The sequence below is a fragment of the Larimichthys crocea genome, chromosome XV (assembly GCF_000972845.2).
Source record: "Larimichthys crocea isolate SSNF chromosome XV, L_crocea_2.0, whole genome shotgun sequence".
NCBI lineage: Eukaryota > Metazoa > Chordata > Actinopteri > Sciaenidae > Larimichthys > Larimichthys crocea.
In genome coordinates, this window is record NC_040025.1 from 10,903,763 (window position 1) to 10,925,667 (window position 21,905).

At 44.2% G+C, this 21,905-nt stretch overlaps 1 protein-coding gene across 3 annotated transcripts in view; it reads right to left on the reverse strand.

The window, feature by feature from the left end:
- Positions 1-21,905, reverse strand: part of hspg2 (heparan sulfate proteoglycan 2) — an 84,934-nt gene that overhangs the window by 43,199 nt on the left and 19,830 nt on the right. For all 3 annotated transcript variants that reach the window (XM_027288655.1, XM_019273889.2, XM_027288656.1), the window contains exons 2-9: positions 14,734-14,860; positions 14,363-14,413; positions 3,008-3,117; positions 2,806-2,864; positions 2,379-2,551; positions 857-982; positions 499-732; positions 300-419 (exon numbers count right to left, since the gene is read on the reverse strand). In XM_027288655.1, coding sequence (XP_027144456.1) covers positions 300-419; positions 499-732; positions 857-982; positions 2,379-2,551; positions 2,806-2,864; positions 3,008-3,117; positions 14,363-14,413; positions 14,734-14,860 — 1,000 coding nt within the window. The remainder of the gene's footprint in view (positions 1-299; positions 420-498; positions 733-856; positions 983-2,378; positions 2,552-2,805; positions 2,865-3,007; positions 3,118-14,362; positions 14,414-14,733; positions 14,861-21,905) is intronic.

A 21,905-nucleotide genomic window follows, 5' to 3' on the forward strand; every position in this document is an offset into this window, starting at 1 on the left:
AGAGCTTTTAATCAACAGTAACATCAAATGAAGGTCAATTAGAAGAGAGGATTGATGCCGCTCTCATATCTGTGCACTAAATATGAATATGTGAACTCAAACAAATTAGCTCGTCGTGTTGTTTCACAGGTTTTATGGAGGTTATGTGCAGGAAATATTTATTGGCAGGAAGCATCTGTTTCCTTTTCAGTCTTTAGTCCTAGTGGTAGCTTGGTATTGATCTTCTCGTATAGCTATGTCCCCAAAACGTCAACCTATTCCTTCAGAGACGACCTTCAATGAAGAAAACAGAGACTTACGGCAGTCTGTTTCATCCGAGTTGTCCTCACAGTCGTTGTCCCCATCGCAGCGCCAAAGCTTGAGGGCACAACGGCCGTTTTTACACTTGAACTCATTGGGCTCGCAGGGAGATGGAGTACCTGTGAGAAGATGGGAGGATAATTAGAACTGATGCTGTTGTCCGAGATCGCGCACCTTCACGAGGCCGCGTCAGCTTACCACATCTGAACTCGTCGCTTCCGTCGGCGCAGTCCTTCTCTCCGTCGCAGATGTAGTCTCGGGAGATGCACTCTCCGCTCTGACATGTGGCTTGATCCGCTCTGCAGGGTCCACTTGGGCCGGGGGGGCGTGGAGGCTTCTTGGGGGTGGTGGTAGAGGTTGTGGTGGTGGTGGTGGTGGTTGTGGTTATGGCGGGAGGGGTGATGAGGACTGGAGGAAGCGGCCGTTTTAATTCTAAAACAAATCTCTGGTTAAACTTAGAAAGCATACAAAGCTGTCACAAAGAGCTGTTAGCACGTCTCACATCCAGCCAGTATCCCATGCTATAGCCGACCGTGTTACAGCTGAAGCCACTCACCACAATTGATCTCATCACTCATGTCTCTGCAGTCTGGTCTGTTGTCACACAGGTATTCCATCAGGATACATGTCCCATCACCACACCTGTGCTCATCTGGCATGCAGGGTCTGATGCTGGGGGTTACTATGAGAGATGAAGAGGGGGGGACGAGGAGGGATGGAAGGGAATGACGGATCAAAGACATGCACACCAAGGCTACAGTACGGCCAACACACTGCACTACACAGCACACATATAACAAAGGGAGGTGAGAGACTCCTGATACATCAGGTGTAAAATCCACTCTGCGCTTAAACTAACTGATATTTACTGCAGATAGATAGAAACACAAAAAACATACAGCATACAGATAGATGCACAGTCTAACCACATACATACAGACTACACACACCTGATACACTTAGTGGGTTTTGATATACTGCTGCATATAAATAGTCGGCTGTCAAGCCATGTACATTTGCTTATCATTGAATTCTACTGTACTTGTAATAATAATACTTGGTGAAATTATAACAAAGTGTCTGCTTAATCAAAAATATGTTAAGTCCATCTTTAAGCCATTATAACTGATAATAACAGTAATAATAATAATAATAATAATAATAATAATAATACAGACTATATTAGACACACAGACAAGACAAGACAAGACAAGACAAGACAAATACAGACAGACATGACATGACATGACATGACATGACATGACAAGACAAGACAAGACAAGACAAGACAAGACAAATACAGACAGACATGATAAGGCATGACATGACACAACAAATACAGACAGCTATGACATGACATGACATGACATGACATGACACAACACGACAAATACAGACAGACAAGAACTGACTAGACCAGACCGAACCAGACCAGACTTGACAGACAAATACTGACATGACACGACAAGACAAATACAGACTAGACTAGACTAGAACAGACAAATAGACAGATGGGAACCCTGACCATCTGAGTAATGACGTTACCATCATTCTATCCTATCAGACACCATGCCTGTGGAGTGAACAGTTAACAGTGAACGGCAGCATTCCTAATCAAACTCATGCCATGCAAAGATCCTTATTATCCTCTCTGTGTGCTACTTTAGGGACCATACTCTGAAATCTACTTTACATCAGTGCTCCCATGCAAAACATCCTTCAGAACACGTGACCGCTCGCTTGTAAACATCAAAGTAAAGACCATCGTGAAGATTCCAACAACATGAAGAAAGAAACGCTGGACCGTTCTTTCCAAAGACACTACAGTCTTCCTACGGTTTCTACAGTACAGTCGGCTCAGTCACCATGCAGCAGACATGGCACAGTACAAACCTGGCACTGCTATAGGCTCCACGGGGGGAAGAGGTTCAGCTAGAAACCAGAGGGAAATGTTAAGGACACTGCCTCCTGCTAAGGCGGACCTTAATTTGCTGTAAAACATACAGCGAACTCTCGTGTAACAGAGTTAGTAAAGTCACGGCTGTGACGAGTGATGCTCCTCTTTGTTGGGCTCTTACCTTCCCCAAGTCGCCTAAACTGAAACCCCTGGACTGACGTGACATAAGAAGCAATGGCGCCCTCCTTCACCACGTTGTACAGCACGCTGCGGATCTGTTCGTCATTGTTGTTGTAGTCAGAACCCACGTCCAGCTCCACGAACACGTCCACGCCGTCGTCTCTTATCACCTTCCTGAGGCGAGACAAAAAAAAAAAAAAGAGCCTGGTGAGGTCTGTGTTCAAACAGGAAAGCTGTCGAGAAGAAAGCTTTCTAACTGCTGATGGATTACAGACTGCAGGCCTCCATGTTTGGCCTCGAGCAGTTTGGGGAAAAAAAAAAAAGCAGAAGAAGAATCACCTGGTCAGAGTAAGACGCACAAGCAGAGACAGCTGCAGGCTGTCTACTTTGTGTGTCAGTAGGTGTGATTTAAGGATGTGTGTTCTTACTTAATAAGGACCACGCTGACTGTCTGGACACCTGGAATCCTGTTGTAGTCAGACTCCAGCTGTGGAAGGAAAACCAGACCCGGTTAAATTGAAATATACCAGTGCTTTATTTTCACACACAAAGGTCATAAATAGCATGCCTGAAACTTTTAAGCACACTGTACTACTATTCAGTAGTTTATCCCGTGTGATCAGGACATACCGTGTCCACCACTGCTTCAGAGATCTCATTAAAGGCTGGCGAGAAGATGTCCTCGAGCTCTGAGCTGTAGACCAAGGAGTCGGTGAAGTTGACGAGAGCTCTGTAATAAACTAGAAAACACAGACAGGCAGGAGAAGGAGAATCTGTCAGCTAAACCACACAATAACAGACAACGACCACAGGCTTGACATTAATGCCCATCTGTTGCCGGGTTTAGATATTATAAGCCAGATTCAAGCTGTTAAGTTTATTAAAAACAATGTGATATTGGATACTGTTTGGGGAAGTATTTCCCTTAGGAAAGCCTTTGGTTAAATGATTCACAAAGTAAGAACTGAAGAGCATGACTGTGGCTTAAATGAGAGCCGCATACAAATTATGGCGTCTATTTCCATATCTCACTTGTGGTCGCGTCTGTGCTGAAACCGACCACTGCAGCGCTGCACCACACTAACAAGACACACACTCTGACACATGCACGCTCTTGTCCACATACTCAAATATAACCATGAAATTACAGTATCAAGGCTTCCTCTCTGTATGTGTCATGGACATACCCGACATACTCACAAACAGTGGCAGACAGATAAAGTCTCTTTGTCGCAAAGACAGAACCGAGCACACTGTGTGAAATCTAATCAATGCAAACACACGATACGTGGATATCAGCCAAGATGGCAAGGCCGCGAGTTTGCAAACCAGACGTCCCCATTGAACACGGATGATATCAGAGAGTTGGAAGGTGAGTGGGAGTTTGAGTCAGCATCACGACTGAGCCAGCGGCTGCAGAGGAAGAAGAAGAAAATCCTCTGTGAGCCACTGTGGAGGGAGAGGGGGTGGTTCAACATTCCCTCGACATGTAGCAAGTCAAACACATCAGGCAGGGAGGCAGAGGAGGGGGGCTGCAGGATATCAAAGGTCTACAGTACAGAGAGGCTACGTTAACTGGTCCGACTGATCATTAAACATATAGGTCAGCTGGCAGGATGGAAGGCTCAGACATGAGTCATACAGAAGGTGCAATTTGTTTAAACTTGCTTGGGAGGGCCAGGTGAAACAGGGAAGTTCCATGAGGTGATTCACTTTATTTTTTAAATATATTTTTTCAGCTTTATTTGACAGAGACAGCTGAAGAGTGACAGGAAAGTAGGGAGAGACAGAGGGGGGTGACCTGCAGCAAAGGGCTGCAAGGTCGGAGTCTAACCCTGGGCCACTGTGGTGTCTTTGTACACAGGGGTGCACCTGGTCTACCTACTGAGCTAACTGCACTCTGACTGATTCAGTGGTTAGTGGTTAATTTAAAATCTACTGTGCAAAATAATGGGAATTTTCAGTTGGAAGCAGTCTTTCTCATTTTTAAGTTGGAAACTTTACATGGAAATTAAAAGGAATTTATGGGGAATAAACTGTGAATTTACATAACTGAAGGTTGGCCCTTAACAGGGAACTTAAATATAGTTATATTTTAGCATAATCTTGACTGCAAGTACACTTGACTTGATCCTATTCCTCGTTCTCATGCACATAGCACACTGCTTACTGCAGGGCTATTGAGACTGAGGCCACATTTGACCCTGTGGACTAGATAAAGTGAAGTAAGTGAAGTTTTGATGATATTACGGCGTAAATATATTTGATGTATGGTATTAATGTTTAACTTGCAAACAGCACATGAAAATGTAGTAGCTGATCAGTTCGCATCATTTCATTGACCATTTATGAGGCTCATCTTATCATGATGCCTTACCTGCAATTACTAAATTACCCCCAATTCCCATAAATTCCCATTCATTTACATAATCCCCACGAAAAGTTTCCCATTTGGAATATTTCCATTGAAAGTTTCTGGAAATTTACCACCCTTTTGCAACCCTAACTGTGTCTAGTGTCTTGGCTAAAGTATCCTTAATACCCAGATGGTTGCTACACTGTGCCTGATGTTGACCTCGAATCACTCTGTGATGTAGCGATGGAGGAAAAAGTTCCATTTCTTTTTTGTATCGCTCGTCTCTCGTCTTCTCTCCTAGCACTCCACCCATCAGCCACATATGTGGGCTAGGACAGTCACGATGTCACGCAGATTTATTTAAACGCATTGGTAAGCGAGCAGTGACACAAACTCCACTCGTTGCATATCAGTGCCATTTTCCATGCCACAGCTCAAAAAGCTTGGCGTTTCATAGGATCAACTCTTTCTTTAGTTGTGTTGACTTTTGAGCTTTGTGGTTCTTTGCTGTGCGTCCAAATCCTCCATCAAACTACGCCAAAAATATTGATTCAACTAATTCATTTTTCCACTCCAGTTATAGAGAGAGCTATATGAGTAACTCATTATCAGCAAAAATGCAAGCTGTATTATAATTCCAATGTCACTGGCTTAGCCGATGCAACTTAAAATAGCCCAGACCCACGGGGTGCCCGGTTCTCACACTCCTGCCAACACTTTGTTAGGACGTGCCTGCCAGCCTCTGATTTCAGACTGGCAGTGTGAGTTTAGGGAGGAAGTCAATATTTGTACTGTTTCTTGCAGTCACATGCTACTTGCCATGCCAAAAACAAAGAGTCATGTTCTAAGTAGGCATCGGCTGAGTCTCCAGTGGCAAACATACATGCCCAAATATGTGCAAAACAATAAAATCTGCACACACACAGACACACACACACACTGTATATACAGTGTGCAGAGAATATACCGATGTGTCGTTTCCTCCCTTTCGCCTTCTTCTTTGATAATCACCAGACATGTGGACACTGACAGAAGACATTCATCATGCCTGCCAGCAGCTACTAAATTAAAAGTTAAAGATTTTGTGTCTGTGGATGTGTGTTCTCCGTGTTTAAGGCCTGTCGGGGGAAACTTGCTGCCTGAGCGTTGGCTGGTATACAGCCGCTCTCTCTCTAAACACTGTTAAATTCTCCTCCCTTAAACACAACCACTGGCATAACAAGACACCCAGTTCCTGGTGAGGAAAAGCCTCATTTATGACAAAGTAAACCGAGCGCTGCTTATGAAAACACCCAGAGAGGTGAACATGTAACGACAGAACTGTAAGGCTTTCGCGGCAGCCTGGCAGGGTGCCGGGGAGTGCCTGCTTCGCAGAATGTTACTGTCAGACTTATAGGAATGATTGTTAGGCCTGAATGTGGAACCAAAAGACAAGGCAACATCAAAGTTGGTCATCAAAGCGCCTCATTTGACCCGCATATAATCTAATCACTTGAGTGGGTACTCGCCGCCAGGTCAACAGCAGCCCCAGCTCTCTCTGAGCTCGCCGCTTTGACGTTACAGACTGGCGAGTGCGAGGCTGCCGCCGCCTGAGATCCTTTGATTAGAGCGCCGGGTTGTGCCCCATGCTGCTAACGAGCGGCTCTTTTACCCCGAGACCCATTCTCCTGTGCATCGCTCACTGTTTTCCAGCGGAGGGGGGGAAATCCCCTCGTCAAGCATCGCTACCATCAAGAGTGATGAAACTGTCAAGAGCGCAGACATGACGAGTGGGATGGGGAAAAAAAAAAGGAGCATTCCTCTTAATTCACAAACTTATTTAGCTATTAAAGCTGTTCAGTGGAACTGTGGCGGCTTTGTGCGACGGGCCCCTTCTGAACACATGGAGGCCTATGCGGAAGACAAAGACTTGATTGAGCGGTGGGCTCTGGCTGGCCTTTAAAGCCTAGCCGCATTGGGTTTGACCTTCAACCCCCAAGGCAGCGCCCACGGCACCGGCCCAACACTACCCGTTTAGAGGGAGACTGAAGGAAAAGGCAGAATCTATAAGAACAAGGCCCAAACCACATCGCTGTCAAAAAAATCTTTAATAAAGTGCGCTTTTTTCCTTCCCTCCCCTTTCTTTCTAAATCTCTCCTAGAGTAATACATTCATATGCCAGCTGCCTCTTTCTCAGCTTAACTTATGTAGACAGGACCCCTGCTACTTAACCCTTATGCTGGTGGCAAGCCAAACAACTCTGTCTCCGAGTCCACTTATTGTCCTCCGGGGAACTCTTCGGGAATGACTTCTGGCTTCACTATTTAGTTTGACCCATTGTGCTCTCCCACGGCTTGCACCAAAAACCACCACTGTGCATTAATAATATTAAAAATAAACTTCATATACTCATGTTGTAGCGATTCTGTCAAACAGATGGTTCAGATCATTGGGATGAGCAATGTGCATGAGGTTAAAATTACAAAAAGCACTTTTCAATTTAAACTGTGGAACAGATTTGTGTAAGTATTTGGCTGTCCGCAATGATGAACACTGTGTGTAATTACAACATGTCTTCACGGGGATGTTCTCAGCTGGAAATGCAAGCGCTGTCACTCGAGTGCGATGAGCTACAGTATTACTCGATGGAATAACCCCATCATTTTCCACTGGCATCAGAAAACAGTGGGAGACGCCTGCATGACACTTGGAAAAACAGACTTGCCGTGGCTCAAACACTGCATGACAGAGCCGAGTCTTCCTTGGAATGTTATCTGAGAGTGTGCTTGGAAATGAGAGTGCATAACTGAGGGGAGCAGGTGACAGGAGTGTGTGCCAAAGACAAGAGAGGAGAGAAACCGCAGCATTAAAAAACAACAACAGAAAAGTAGTGCTTGAGGACTTACAGTAGTCCGGTTCGACTGGGCTCTGTATGTTCCTCATATATGAAGAATCCAAGGACTGTGCTATGGCAGGCAATGAGAGGCGAGGAGCAAGGAGCAAGAGACAGGGGAGGTGGGGGAGAGAGAGACGTGGCGCAGAGGTCGGACGGGACAAAAACAGGAGCCAGAGACCAAGTATCAAACAAGAAAAGCACAAGACACAAGGACCAGGGAGAAGTTAGCCAGGCAGGTGCAGAGAGGTTTAAGTTTCAGGAAAGTTAGAAAAGGAAATGATTGGGAGCGAGGAGAGAAAATAGAAAGTGACAATCAGAAGTAGGTCAATCAGAGTTGAATTCAATGGTCAGAAACAGGAAATCAGAAAGCTGGTCAGAGTTAAAAGAAAATATATACAATAGATTTGAATACAACTCTTCAAACATCAGAAAAGAAAAACAGCCAAGAGAGAAAGACATGAAAGTAAAGTTGTCAGCGCAATTTTATGGGGAGCTTGAAACGTCAACTCTGTTTAGTATTATCAACCGTCCCACTAATCATTACCATCCACATGCAAATAGTCGCGCTCGATGGGACAATGGATCCTTGGTTTTTTGTTTACTAATGAGTCCAAGCAGCAGTGTCTGTCTGGAAACACCAAAGGAAGTCTGCTCGCATAACAGCGTCAGTGTGCCATGACTCCTCTTCACCCCGACAGAACAAAAGAGGATATCCTAACAAACCAAACACATGCATCTTCACATTTCTTTGCACCCCTGCGCCACAGGGGAGGAGCCGCTTCCTGTTTTTTCCCCTCCTAAATGGAAAGAACTGAGCACCATTATGACATTTTTTTAAACAACAAAAAAAAAAAAGTTAAGCCCTTTGCACTGGCACGGGCAACAATGACCATCTTTTGCTTCGTGATGACTCATTCGTTCTTCCATTGGATGCAGTTCCCCCGTGGGACATGCTCTGAAATGTCAACTGAGGAAACGCGGGTGGGTTTTTTAGAGAGGGGGGCCCTTGTGCAAAATGTTGATTTTATAACATGACTTTATGAGTTTGTGTTCTCTGACTATATTTGTTGTGTTATAAATAAAGACTTTATGATTAATTTTCTCTTTCTCCAGCACTGCGCTGACGATAAAACTTCATACTCCGATCCAGACAGTCCATTCCATAAACCTCTACAGACAGCAGCAAACAACAGCTCCTTCATTATCAAGTGAGTGTTCTGGATCCAACTGTTTTACAGCTGCACATACAAAAAAAAAAAACACATATGACTTCTGATGCATCGTTGCTGTCGTTTTGGCACGTAGAAAAACTTGGTCAAACTGCTGCAGTCAGGTGAAAAGCAGGTAAACTAAGTTCCAGAAGTTGAATGTTCTAAATGCTGTGAACTCTGCAAAACTATTTAAAGTCCAAGCAGGAAACAGTTGACAGAAAACCCGCCCTACCCAAACCAACTGAGGTCTCCCCCATGAATACTGACCAAGACTAATTAAAGCTAATGAAATATCCGCTACTTCAAAAGGCTCCAGATCTGTTGTGATCCTTGTCGGAGTCAGAATGGGAGTGAGAATCAGACAGAAGGCGGCTTTTATGTGCTGACCATGATCACTGACCGAAACAAAGAAACTTTGCAGATATAGACCTTTAGGAGTGGAATTAATAGTGACATCATAAGTATGAACATGTACTGAATGTATTATCCTACAGAGAAATACTTAACAGTTTAGGAAATCCCAGGATAGGCATTATTTGACATGGATACTGATCAAATCAAACAAACTCTCGGATCTGGGGAAAATACAGGACAACTGAATACCACACCAAAAACCACAAGTTCTAATTCAGTATTTGTTTTGTGACACAACAAACCATTTTCCTCTTAGTCCAATTTGAGGTATTCTGCTCTGTTGCTGCATAGATTATCATGCCGGTCAACAAAAATAAACACACGTATCGGTTACAAGCTTGCCCTTGACGCTGTTGCGAGGAAAAAAAAAGAAGGGATCATCCAAATAGCTGCACGCGCTCTCTCTTTCAACGAAACCCTCAACATCTCTTTCCTAAAGCGGAACAGTGCAACCCAGCTCTCCAAGGCAACGCATTTGTTATTTGGTACAACAGAGTGCAGCATCATGGGGCTCGGTGCAGCAATAAAGCTCATGTCAGTGACTTAGACCAATCGTCAGTAGTCTCACAGAACAAAGCTCACTGGAGTGCATTGTACACAGTCACACTGACAATTAACTGTTTGAGAATGGACGCTTTTATCAGCGACTAACAAACATGTTGACAGCGCGGCCCTTGTGTTTTGTCTGCCTCGGCTACAAAAGGGATTGAGACATCTGATTATAACGTGAGACAAGTTTCTCCTGTACTGTAGGGTCAGTGTGTGTGTGTGTGTGTGTGTGTGTGTGTGTGTGTGTGTGTGTGTGTGTGTGTGTGTGTATGTGTGTGTGTTTGTGTGACCACCTTGAGGGCCCCCACCAGTGCAACAACAAAGACCTCACCAAAATAACTGCTGCAGCTGCCAGCGTTCGTCCTCCAGTGTAACTACCCAAGAGTGTATGACACACAGGGACACACACACACACACACACACACACAGAGGCAGTGCCAACGAAACACACACATCTCACAAACTGCTCAGAAGTACTGAGTGGGTGGCCTGGCCGCAGCCTGTCTCGTTGCCCAGGCCAAACTGACAGACAGGCTGCATTACCCTGATGTATTGTCCACTTATGCTGCAACATCTGTTCATCACCTCTAGAGATAACGGAACAATATGAACCTGGATTATGTTTTTTCAGCAGGCAGACCCAACCGACAATTGGTGTGATTGAACCAGCTGAGGCTACAGCAGATTGCAGCGACCTGTCTGTGAGTCAGCCTTTTTACTGGAGTCCCTGCGGATCAAGGACAGCTCGACCCTCAAATTGAAGCCAAACGTCCCTGAAGACGAAACACGGAACACATCTATCTGACCATCCTTGAGTTCAGCTGAGAAACTCAGAGCGACACACGTTTAATCTCATATCAACGTGTCACAGAGCACTGAGTTCACTAAAGTTTATTTGAAAAGCAGTACAGTTAATGATCTTTTCGTTGCGACAGGTGATCTAAATTTAAACATTTAGTCTAGTCCGGGTTCACATACGCAGTGTTTAATGCTGAAATGATTTCTGTTCATGATAAAGTTCCTTTGGCTGACAGGCTCGTGTTGAAGACCGATACGTTTCAGCATTTCTTTGAGGTTTGTTTACTTTGACTAATTGTCCATGACTTGCTCTGAAAGTCGCAATTTCTGACTGCTGCGCATCTGGAAGACTAATGAGCATGCAAACAGTGTTGCGTTACTATGACAACTGGCAACCATGAGCCAATAACAGTGATTTTGTGCAGTGACATTATAAGGAATGGACAGCACATTAGTGGCGTCACCCATTGGTTTCCGAAGCGCCGTTTTGAAGCTGGTGTTGGCCATGTTGCCTCTTCAACCTCCTGACTAATCTAAATATCAGCTTTGGATCATTGGCGGACCTAAGGTGGGTCGATTGACGCCCGGGTGCTCGAATAAGAGCTGTGAACATGTTTATTTCTGCTGTGAAGTTGGACATTTTAATATGGGGGGCTTGTGGAGGTTGAAATGTTCCGAAATATCCATTTTTGGCACTTCCGCATTGGCTTCATTTCCCAGTCACGGAGGTTGCTTGAGTGAAACATTAAAAACAGACCTTAAATAAACAGATAGACCAATCTTGTCTTCACAGCAGGGTGCCGTGTCGTCCACTTTGGGATCCACTAATCTGTAGATATGAATTCTCAAGCTTGTCATCCAAAATTAGCACTGGGAAGAACCTAACCCCAGCAGACCCTCACCAACTTATCCTTAGTTAGCGTGGTAACCTTTGTTTCTTTGGTTTCTAAACAGTGGCTAATACCCTTGGAGCAATGGGAACAACTGTAATGGAGCCTGTGGAACAAGGAAAAGCTCTCACAGATGAGATAAGCTTAATTTTGTCTCCCAGAAATCTCTTTGGGGATCTGAGCGTTTTAGGTCAAGACGAGAGGTTAGGAGGACATGGGACGCAACTTCCATATCTCCGGAGAAGATTGCAGACTGTGATTAGAGGGGACCAAAGGACAACAATGGACAAAAGAGGTCCAAAATAACCTCATCCCAGCTCAACTATTTAGGTTCCAGATGTTTTTTTCTCAGCTTCAATGGCAACGTACGAGGCTGAGACATCAGGAAATGGGAATTCCTTAACCATCGGCAAATTTTTACCACAACAGGATACAAGGCATAATGGGTGCAAATGTACCACCTAGGTTTCCCACTTTAAAGTAGCGGAGAGGGAAGGAAGGCAGAGGTCTGGGTGAACAGTCTGGACAGCCGACAGGACAGAGACACTTAGAAAAGTATTCAGCATTCAGTACAGGAAACCGAATTTCCTTCCCATTGCTGTCGTACTCAGATCTATATAAAGAAAAAGGCTGGCTTGTCCAATCATAGCATCATGATCACGCTGAACTAAATTCATGTGTCTAGCCACCTTTGAGATACATATTAAATAAAGTACTGCATAATCTCAGCCTCAAACTATTTAATTGCCACATTAAAGCAACACTGACCTTTATGTGGTTACAAAAGCCGACAAGTTTATGGAAAGAGAAGTAATAAACCAGAGTAATGAGGAATGTTTGTAGGCTCATGTGAGCACATTAACAGAAAATATGTCCATCCTGTGCTGTCGACAAAGAACAACGACTTGTATTTTATTTTTGTACATTTGCATCTACCAAAGTGAAATTACCAACTGAAATGATCTGCAAAGTTGTGTTTACGAGAAGTATGCCTCAGTCAATCATTCCTTGTCGATACTTTGCCTTAAAAAACAAACTCAACCTTCAGTTAAACCTTATTTATTTATGTCACAATCACATGCTGTCAACACTAACACCACATTAACGCCAATGGTATTAAAAGCTCCTCTGGCCCCTTTAACCACCTACACTAGGTGAGGCCTCAGGGCAGTGCTATTTCTGAGTGAAGCACATGATGCTCTGATGTCAGCTCATAATGCTGCTACCAAAACAATTATTCTGTCATGATGTAATCAGCTCGACTAACCTCAGTGCCAGTGTCTGGCACCAAGGACAGAATAAGAAGCAGCAGCCATTATCGGACCTTTGTCTTTAATAAGAAGGGAGAACGGCGTGACATGTCTGGATGTTGTCTGCTTTTGTAAAGTGGATTAACAGGATAGTGCATGGGGGGCCGCAAGAGCTGTGATTGGTCAGCTTGACATAAAGTGAATTCACATCCATCTAACCCTAACGTAATACCTTACTTTGGACATACCGTCCTCCCCGATATAAACTATCCTGACCCTAACCATCCAGACACCTTGCCTAAACCACTTGAACCCTGATCTCTGACCTCCAATACCTTACTTCGGATATACAGTCTTCCCTAACCCAACCATCTGGACCCCTTGTCACTTAAACTCTTATTTCTAATCACTTACCTAGAACCATCTTTATCTTTCACCCACAGTTCAACCTGACCGTCCTCGAAGCAAATGTCTACAGAGAATACTCAACAACCTTAGTACAACAACACCAAGGATTTAATACACCCTGTTTTCCTTTCCTTCCCTTTACTTCTCCCACTCTTTCTCTTCACAGCATAAGAAATGTGGTAATGGTGCACTCGGTGTGGGGTTATCTTGGTTGGTCTTGATGGCCTGTGCATTGCCTTTGGCACTCTACCCCAAACTCTGTGAGTCGTCGGACAGCAAGAAAGAGTCAATGCGATAATCAATAAACCTAACAATAACAACAGGTGAAATCAGAACTATAAATTAAAATCAGTTAACCCCATTGTGTAAAGCAGAAATACAACTCCCATCCCGTTAGTCTGGACCCCTCTGCTATAGTATCACTTAACAACACCTTGGTAGCTGTTGTGCAGGTGCTATGTACATGGGACATGAGTAAAAATCAGATAAACTATTACCAGTTGAAACTTTTATGGCATCCTCGGTGGCCAGGGCCAAGCAGTGTGTGCAGACATATCCAGTGAAAAAAGTCAACCGACAGTAACTCTTTTGCTGCCTGCAATAAAAAGTGATCTAATGATGGCAAAAACAAGACAAATGGACCAAGAACGGAAGCGTAACAGGCAGCAGCATAACCGCAAGCATGATTAAAGGGTTAGACCCCTTCGTGCATAGTTTAATACGTTATTTAAATATGTTTCCCCCGCCTACTGTGCGACGTGATAGAGTGGGATGCCTGCATATAAATACTTTTCAGGTCTCCAGAAAATAAGGGGAGGTGTGTGTGTGTGTGTGTGTGTGTGTGTGTGTGTGGGGCGGGCTGCAGAAAGTGCATTAGCGAATGGAACGCAAAACAGAGGTGCCCTGCTGAAGCTTTTATTGTTCTGCGCGCTTTCATGTGTCTTATTGTGCTGTCACCTCTGCCGCCGGTTAAAAAGATGAAAGAGGAGAGGAGATGTTTATGTCTCAAAGACAAAGCTGAAGCCTCGTGTTATGACCAGACTCTTGGCAACCTGGCGAGGAGGGAGGAGAGGGCGCAGGACGTGAAGGCATCATCATTCAGGCACAGGCAGATATCATCCACACACACACACACACACTCTGTAGTCACAGATGAGGGCACTTTAGTGATCTACCGCACATAAAGACAGAAAATCTGTCGGAGAATTGGTAGATAGATTTTCCGTTCCCTTACTTGTTGTGGATGTCCACGGTGCACTGCCATCGTCTTCTCCGCTGGGCAGATCTTTGGAGGCAGAAACAGAAGGAATATCATAATATGTCATGTGCCAGACAGAATCACATGCTTAGCTGCACTCATAAGTAGAATATGAAATCTAAATAAAATCTGCAGGGGCACTAGATTGCTCCTCTGCGAGTAAGTGCTCATGTGTTGGACGAAATCATCAAAATAAGTGTTTCATTCTGTATCCCTGAGCAGCATTCCTATATTTCCAGTTTTGGGATGGGTTTACAATCTAAGGAATGCGTAATGAAAAACATGTCCCATGAATTAAGGGCAGCTGTTGCTGCGGTTTGTGGTCAATCAGCCTCCATGGAGCCCACCTCCTGAAGCTTCATCAGCAGCGAAGTCCTCGTCGTCGTCCAGCAAGAGCGACGCCTTGACGTCTTTCTCCGCCTCCAAGTCTTCTGGCAGAGGGACCTCCCCCCACACCTTGGAGGCCTCAGTCACCTGCAGCAAACACAAGAGAGATTTATAGGGGTTGAAGTCTTCACTGAGAGAGAGGGTTACACCCAGTGCTATACATGGACCCTGGAAGGGTGGAGAGCAAACAAAAGCTAAGACAGGAAACAGGGCATTGTGATGTGTTTACTTTTACCATTTATTATCTCTTAGAAGCCTCCTCAAGAGTCGCATGCAGATAAAAGTTCATGACACCAGCGTGCATGTAGATCGTTCATTCACTGCACAAATGTCCAAAGAAAATAATTTTTTGCTTTTGTAAGCATTTCTAATCTTCATCGTGGAAGACGCAACAGCTGACTGCATTGACCCACATATGCATATTGACGAGTAAAAGCAAACATGCACACTGACACAAAACTGCCGGAGGGGAAGCTGACATCAGAATGACACAAATCCGTTTAAGTATGCTTTAAACTCTGTACCCCCAGGGTAAAAAAAAAAATATATATATATATCCAGCATACCACGACTAGTCCTTTACAAGTGTCGCTTCATTCTGGAATTAGGAAGAAGTCGATCACGGAAACATTATGTCACCAGAGGCAGCAGTAAAAACACCTCGAACAAATGCAGCGCTTCACGAGACAATCTGCAATCATGTCATTCAACATGTTATGTGAATGGAACAACAGCAGAGGTGTAACTGTAGGATGAGGGGGGTTGAAACTAGAAAATGCAACGCCTGGCCTCGGGCCACAGTCAGGTAAAGTTTCATATAGCTTTAAACTCAGAGCAATACACAGCGTGAAAGCTGCAAATTAAATCTTAATATGTTTTATATATCAACAGCACAAAGCAATTTGCTGTTTAGCATTAAAACGATAGTAATAGTACAGTTGAAGCTGATGGGAATGATAGTTTTTTGCAAGTATTTTGTCCTAAAACAAAGTATTTGTTCTGACTTGTATCTGATAATGGCACTAAATGAATCACCAAAGTTATTAAAATTCACCCTGCGGAGGGAACATGAATATCTGAATCACCACAGTGATTAGGATTCATCTTTTTGGGACTCATAACTGTTTTTGAGTCGATCCCAAAGCTGTTAAAATCCAACCAAGTTCATATTCCTCGCGATGGAAAAGTTTTGTTTTGGGAATGGCATAAAAAGTAATTGCCTCAGTGTTGAATAATGGTATCTGGACATCCTAGAGGATTATATGAGTGCAGATTTCTATCACAACATTAATGGGAATCCTTCATAAAACCAGCCACATGAACCCCTCTTCTTATTTTTCTCAACACACCTTACACACTCTCAGTGGAGGAGACACAGAGCTTAGCCAGCCACTCTCGTATCTGATCATCACGATAAAGTTCACTGGGCCAGGCCAACTGGAGCGCACTGTGGGTTTATTATCTCTGCTCTCACCATCTCAGCATCCAGACTACCCAGACCCCGGCTATAAGTTTAGATACGACTTTGGCAGGATGCCACCCCTGGCATTTCCAGTTGGCATGGTCCGCCAGTTCGTATTTCCAACCAAACTGTCCTGGTAGTTTTCCCATTTAAATGGTTCCAACTAATAAATAACGACATCTATCCTCTCAAATCCTCTCTCCCCATGACTGAACACCCTTACAACAACAGTCCCGGGCCATTTTCAAAAGGAAACTGCTGACTAACCAAATTCTTTTCAGCGGTGCCGATCAGCCAACCATTGGTGTGATCATCTCCTGCTTCCCACTCCCTTGGGTATCATCTGGACACGCTGGATGCCATCTAGCCCGAAAAACCACCACAAACTTAAAGAGGAGACGTTTATGGACGAGTCCATGTTTGCACCTTATTTTAAAGTCAACATGTTAAGCTACACCTGTTTGACGCCATTTGAAGTTTGGCCTCATCTTAAGAAGAGTTGGGAACCACGTATGAATTTGCTTTCTCGCCATGTTACTGGATTCTAGTTCAAAAAGCTACCGTGACCTTTACCCTCAGCTGGGGGAGTTCAGACACGTTGGTCGTGTTAGAGTTATCTCTCCCTGAAGATAAAGGTCTTGACCGGCTGTGAACTCCACCACACCCAGTGGACTCAGGAGCTCTCCTTGCTCTAGCAGCTTGTTGAAATTCCCAGTGGGACATATGGCAAGCAGGTATACGCTCGGAAAAACAGAAACCACACACATGTTCACACGCATACACATAAATATCACGCACGCTTGCGACACACGAGCAGACGAGCACGCGCATTCCAGCCATGAGGAATTCCACTGTTTACTTATGAATTACTCTGCTCACAATGCGCAATGTTTGCCCTGCGAGATGAAGTGGTAGCGGTAGTGGCAGCTCTCGAAAAAAAAAAAAGGAACAACAGAATCAATGAATAATGAGTGACAGGTGACACCATACAGAAGCCTGTGGACACAGGCCTTAAGTTTGCCCAGCTGTGGTTTAGCAGGAACAAGAGAAACAACTGTATTTTGGGGCCGTGAACAATTAATAACCAACAGGATAGAAGCTGGAGAAAATCTGGTTGGACTGAAATAAGTGAGCTAAGATCCGCAGAGTGTACACCACCGTCAGCTGTCGTTGAATCTTGCAGCTTGAGACGTGCTGTCATCTTCACTTCTCCTCAGCATTCGCATTTACATCACAAGCTCACTTATTTCATTTCACGGTTACTGGCCATTAACAGCCAATCAGATTTGCATGCTTCTTTGTTCCTCCGAAATGGATAAAAACCTGATTACAGCCGTTTAAAGCCTCCCAATTCTCCACAGCTTTTACTGAGGATACTTTTAAGGCCACAAGAACAAATATTTCAAAAGTGCCCTAAGATTGGCTGTGTCCATTATCCCCACAACCACAACTGACGAGCACCTCCTGTCCCCTTCAGGAGACGGACTCAGTTCCCTTTCCCTCACACAACAGAAATACTGATCTTGTGAATAATTTCATAGATATTTTACACCGCTACATAAATGCAACATGTTGGATCACTCATTGCAAAGTCTCTACAAAGTTGCTCGCAGTGTGAATGCAATGCAAGCCGGACTATGTATCGTTGAGTATTCATGTGGTTTCAGGCTCATTCTTTCTCACTACAGACATGAATCATCAGAAATGGCCACACATATTTGGTTACTTTGTTTTTGTGCTACTGTAGCTTTCAGCACCCTAAACATAAGTAATCTTTGGGGACTAGTTCCACACAGATTTAACGCCCTGGTAAGTACCTCGCAACAGCAGGCCTGACTGATTCAAAGGAAACTAAAGTTCTTACATTCACTGGAATGAAGGAGCGTGTCTCCAAGTGTGAAGGATGTGTCTCATTTATGTGTTTTTATTGGATAAAAATGGAGCTCTGCGGCACTGAGGAGTAAGCTGTTTCAGGCGAAACTTGTTCGTGAGATCTATTAGTTCCTGGGTTTGGTCTTTACGTGGGATTTCATTAAAACAAATAAAAAATACTTAATATCATGGGAGTTATCATTTTAAGTAACCAGTAACTTCAGATTTAGCTACTAAACAGCCTTTGCATGCGATTTCTTCATCAAAAAACCTTGAGGATATGTTAGAAGCATGCATGGGATTTGTTAGAGATACTGTAACTTTGGTCTTGATTTTCTACAGGCAAGTTTCTTTGAGATATTAAAGGATCAGAAATGTGATGCACCAATGAATGGGTGTTTCTTGCATCTACGTTACAATATGAGCGGTACGGTAACTTTGACAAAACATAAATGAGACTGTGATGGTTCACCTGGTTTCATCAATACACTCAGTTATAGAAACCAGGTGAACTTAAAGTGACTTTAAAGACTATAGCATGCTTTGAAATATAGCCAGTAGCACAATAAAGCCCACATGGTTTGCAGATGGCGGATCAAAACATCCCAAACTAGCTGGAATGAGCCTCCAAACATACAAACACAAAAAAAAAAAAAATGAAAGTGTCCACAAACACACACACACATACACGCTAACATGTGGTAGCACATGCAAACACACACCCACACTCTCATGCACACATTTGCCAACAAACAGACACTACTGTACACCCACACACACACCAGCATTCCCATCCTGGTTACATCTCTGTGACAGCCAAAGCCTGTCAGGAGGCTCTGTGAGAAGAATTCTTCAGGGGACTCGATTCGCCCACTCTGCTAATAAACCCACTGATGCAGCTGCAGGACAATCTGTGAGAAACATCTTAAAAGGCATGGCCAATGCGTTACAGGGAATAAGAAGCTGGTCCAAACTCATACCAGACAAAGAATCTCACAGGAGAAAAAGCTCTCTTATGAAAATACATAACGCCGTTTCTGATAGCAGCTGCAAAGGTTTAGCATTTAAAGCATCTCCAGAGAGATGAGAACTTATCTACTTTTAGTCCCCACTCGAGCGTGTGATAGGCAAACATAGAAAGACGAAAGCGCACTGTATAGAGGCTCATTCCAGTCGAACTGATTCGAACACGAGTTGTGACCTTTGGAGCAAGCGGCTTACGCGCACTCGTAGAAAAACCTTCACAAGATGAATTCCCAACCTCCTTGACCTCCATCCCTCCCTAACCCTCTATTTTACTCTCTCCCTCTTAAAGACTAACAATATCTGCTTAGACTTGAAGTAGCAGCGTGTACTAAACAGGAATGGAATGTAAACTGCAGAGGGCATTAAGTGGATGAAAGCTTGACACATACTCTTCTCTTTAGGTAGAGCAGGCTGAAAAGAAGGAGCCCGCCAAGCACTACCAGGCACCAACGACGGCTGAGCTGCAGAAGCCCAGCACTCCCCTTTACTTGACCCGCTGCTATCTCTGGAGTGGGTTTGTATTAAATCAGATCCGTTACAACACCTCGATAATGTAAAAGTAAATCAGGTCTGCACACGTACACGCGGATATTAGGAGGGCCAAACGCCAGGATAAAAGGTGTAAGAACTAATCCTTCATTTCTGAGAGGGCAAAATGTTGGTTCGAACTGATAGCACAACACGATTTAAAAGGTGGTAGGGGTTGTTATGTTCTTGTGCTGTGGAAGGGTGATGAAAGGAGAGTAGGAGAAAAAAACAAGCCCAGGAGAAATGTTCTTTTTCCACACTCAGGTACATGAGACACAGATGTCTTTGAGATTTTTGACAACAAAACTGTGGCAGCCTTGTGTGTTTGTGTGAGAGACAGACAGACAGAGTTTCCTATGTGTCTAACCTATGCTTGGAGTTGTGGGTGAATTGACAAACTGCCACATCTGACACTAAACCTCTGCATGGGCCCCTGCTGCATAAAGGGCCTGACGAGTGAGGCCCATCTGCTCTCTGCAGCTCCTTTGACATTTCCACAGGGTTTAATCCAAAGTGATTGGACGGGTAGGAAGTGGAAGGAGGCTCTTCAGTCAACAGACAAACACTCTTTGACAACTTGCACGGATTGTCTTCCCAAAGTGCTCCATGACTAATACTGTGGGTGCAACAAACATGTCAGAGTTTCTTGGGAAGGGAATGGAAAGGGGGGCCAAGGGAGTAAAAAGTGAAGGGTAAGTCCACATTTTTGAGCACATGCTTCGAGTGCCTGGCTAGCCATCTTCCCCCAGGTCAATCATTCTCTCTCCCACACAACGGTCATGCCATGCATTTTACAATAAGATTGGTCTCAGACTGGAAACAGGCGCTTGAACCCGCACTTTCTTGACACGCATACCTTTTTAGGTATTTACTGGTATTGCAAGAGGATGCAGATGGATTAGAGGATTAGATGTATTATGGTAATAAAGCCTCACCCCAAAAACCTTTGCAGCGACCGCAACGCTGTTTTGGTCTATCCTCCATGCTCAGGCTTGATCATTTTCCTTGGTTTAGGTGTTTCTAAATGTGTAAATATACTACGCAGTTTGTTTCCTTATGGCTGTTTTTATGACTGTCAGTTTGCACAGGGGTGTTTTATTTTGAAAATCAGCCGGATTCTATGTATGCATGTCTTCCGGCCATCTCAAGCTGTTCTCGGCAGACTGACTTGGGCTGCTCGGGACGTCCGTCAAAAATAGAACTGCCGTGTATTCCCCGCAGAGCCAAGCGGAGCCCTGCTTCTGGGACGAGGAACAGACGGAGGTCCGGTAAGCTCACTCCGTTCTTACTCATCAGATTTGGACTCAAGTGACATTACCTGAGGCAAATAGTTCAATTTTGTGAAGCGTTCTCTGAAGCCACAGAAGGCTTAATACAACTGCTTTTCACATATGCAATAGATCTATAAATAGGCTTTGATGTGTAAAATCTGGAGTACAACTGGTTAAAGTTGAATCCACGAGATATCTAAATCACTTCTGTCACGGTCTAAGGATCGAAAGTCAAAACCACCACGCCTTGATGTGATCAAACAACTTCAACAAAAAGATATAAGATAGTCTATCATGTTTTTTTATGTCTGCTTTCTCCCTCTCTGTGGAAATAAAACCGTCGCCTCCAGCTACAGTATTTGCCTACACAACCTCACACACACACACACACACACACTCCTCTCCCTTCTATACCAAGAGTCACTGTTTAGGTAGGCATGTCAAAATAAGCATCCAGCCTGTGCGGACTTGTGTACCTATTGCAGTTGCACATAGTGAGATGGCCTTTTCTTTCTTGCTCTGTTGCTGCTGCCGGGGATCAATAAATGAAGGAGGGTGACCTAAGGAGTCAGTACCGACTGCACACGCCTGCAAATACCTGGCAGGTTGCAATGCAAGTTAATACCACACCTGATTAAAACAAGCCTTAGTTTAACTTTTAAATGCTTAGTGTATTTGCAAAACTGTTTAGCAGGCACATGTGTGACTTTCACTAACCGATTCACCAAATACAAATTTCTCAGAAGCCCCACACAAATTAAAAGGATTACTCTCTCATACTAAGTACTACCTGTGCCTAATGCATGTCATCTCTGCCCTCTCCTCTGAATCAGCTCCAAATAGCTGCAATTTGCAAACTGGTGTGAGTCACGATATTTGTATTTCAGGCCAGAGGTCACAGCCTGGCGACACCACGACCAGACAGACAGCAGAGATCGTAAGCAGGCTGTGAAACGAGACACCTCCAGGCCTG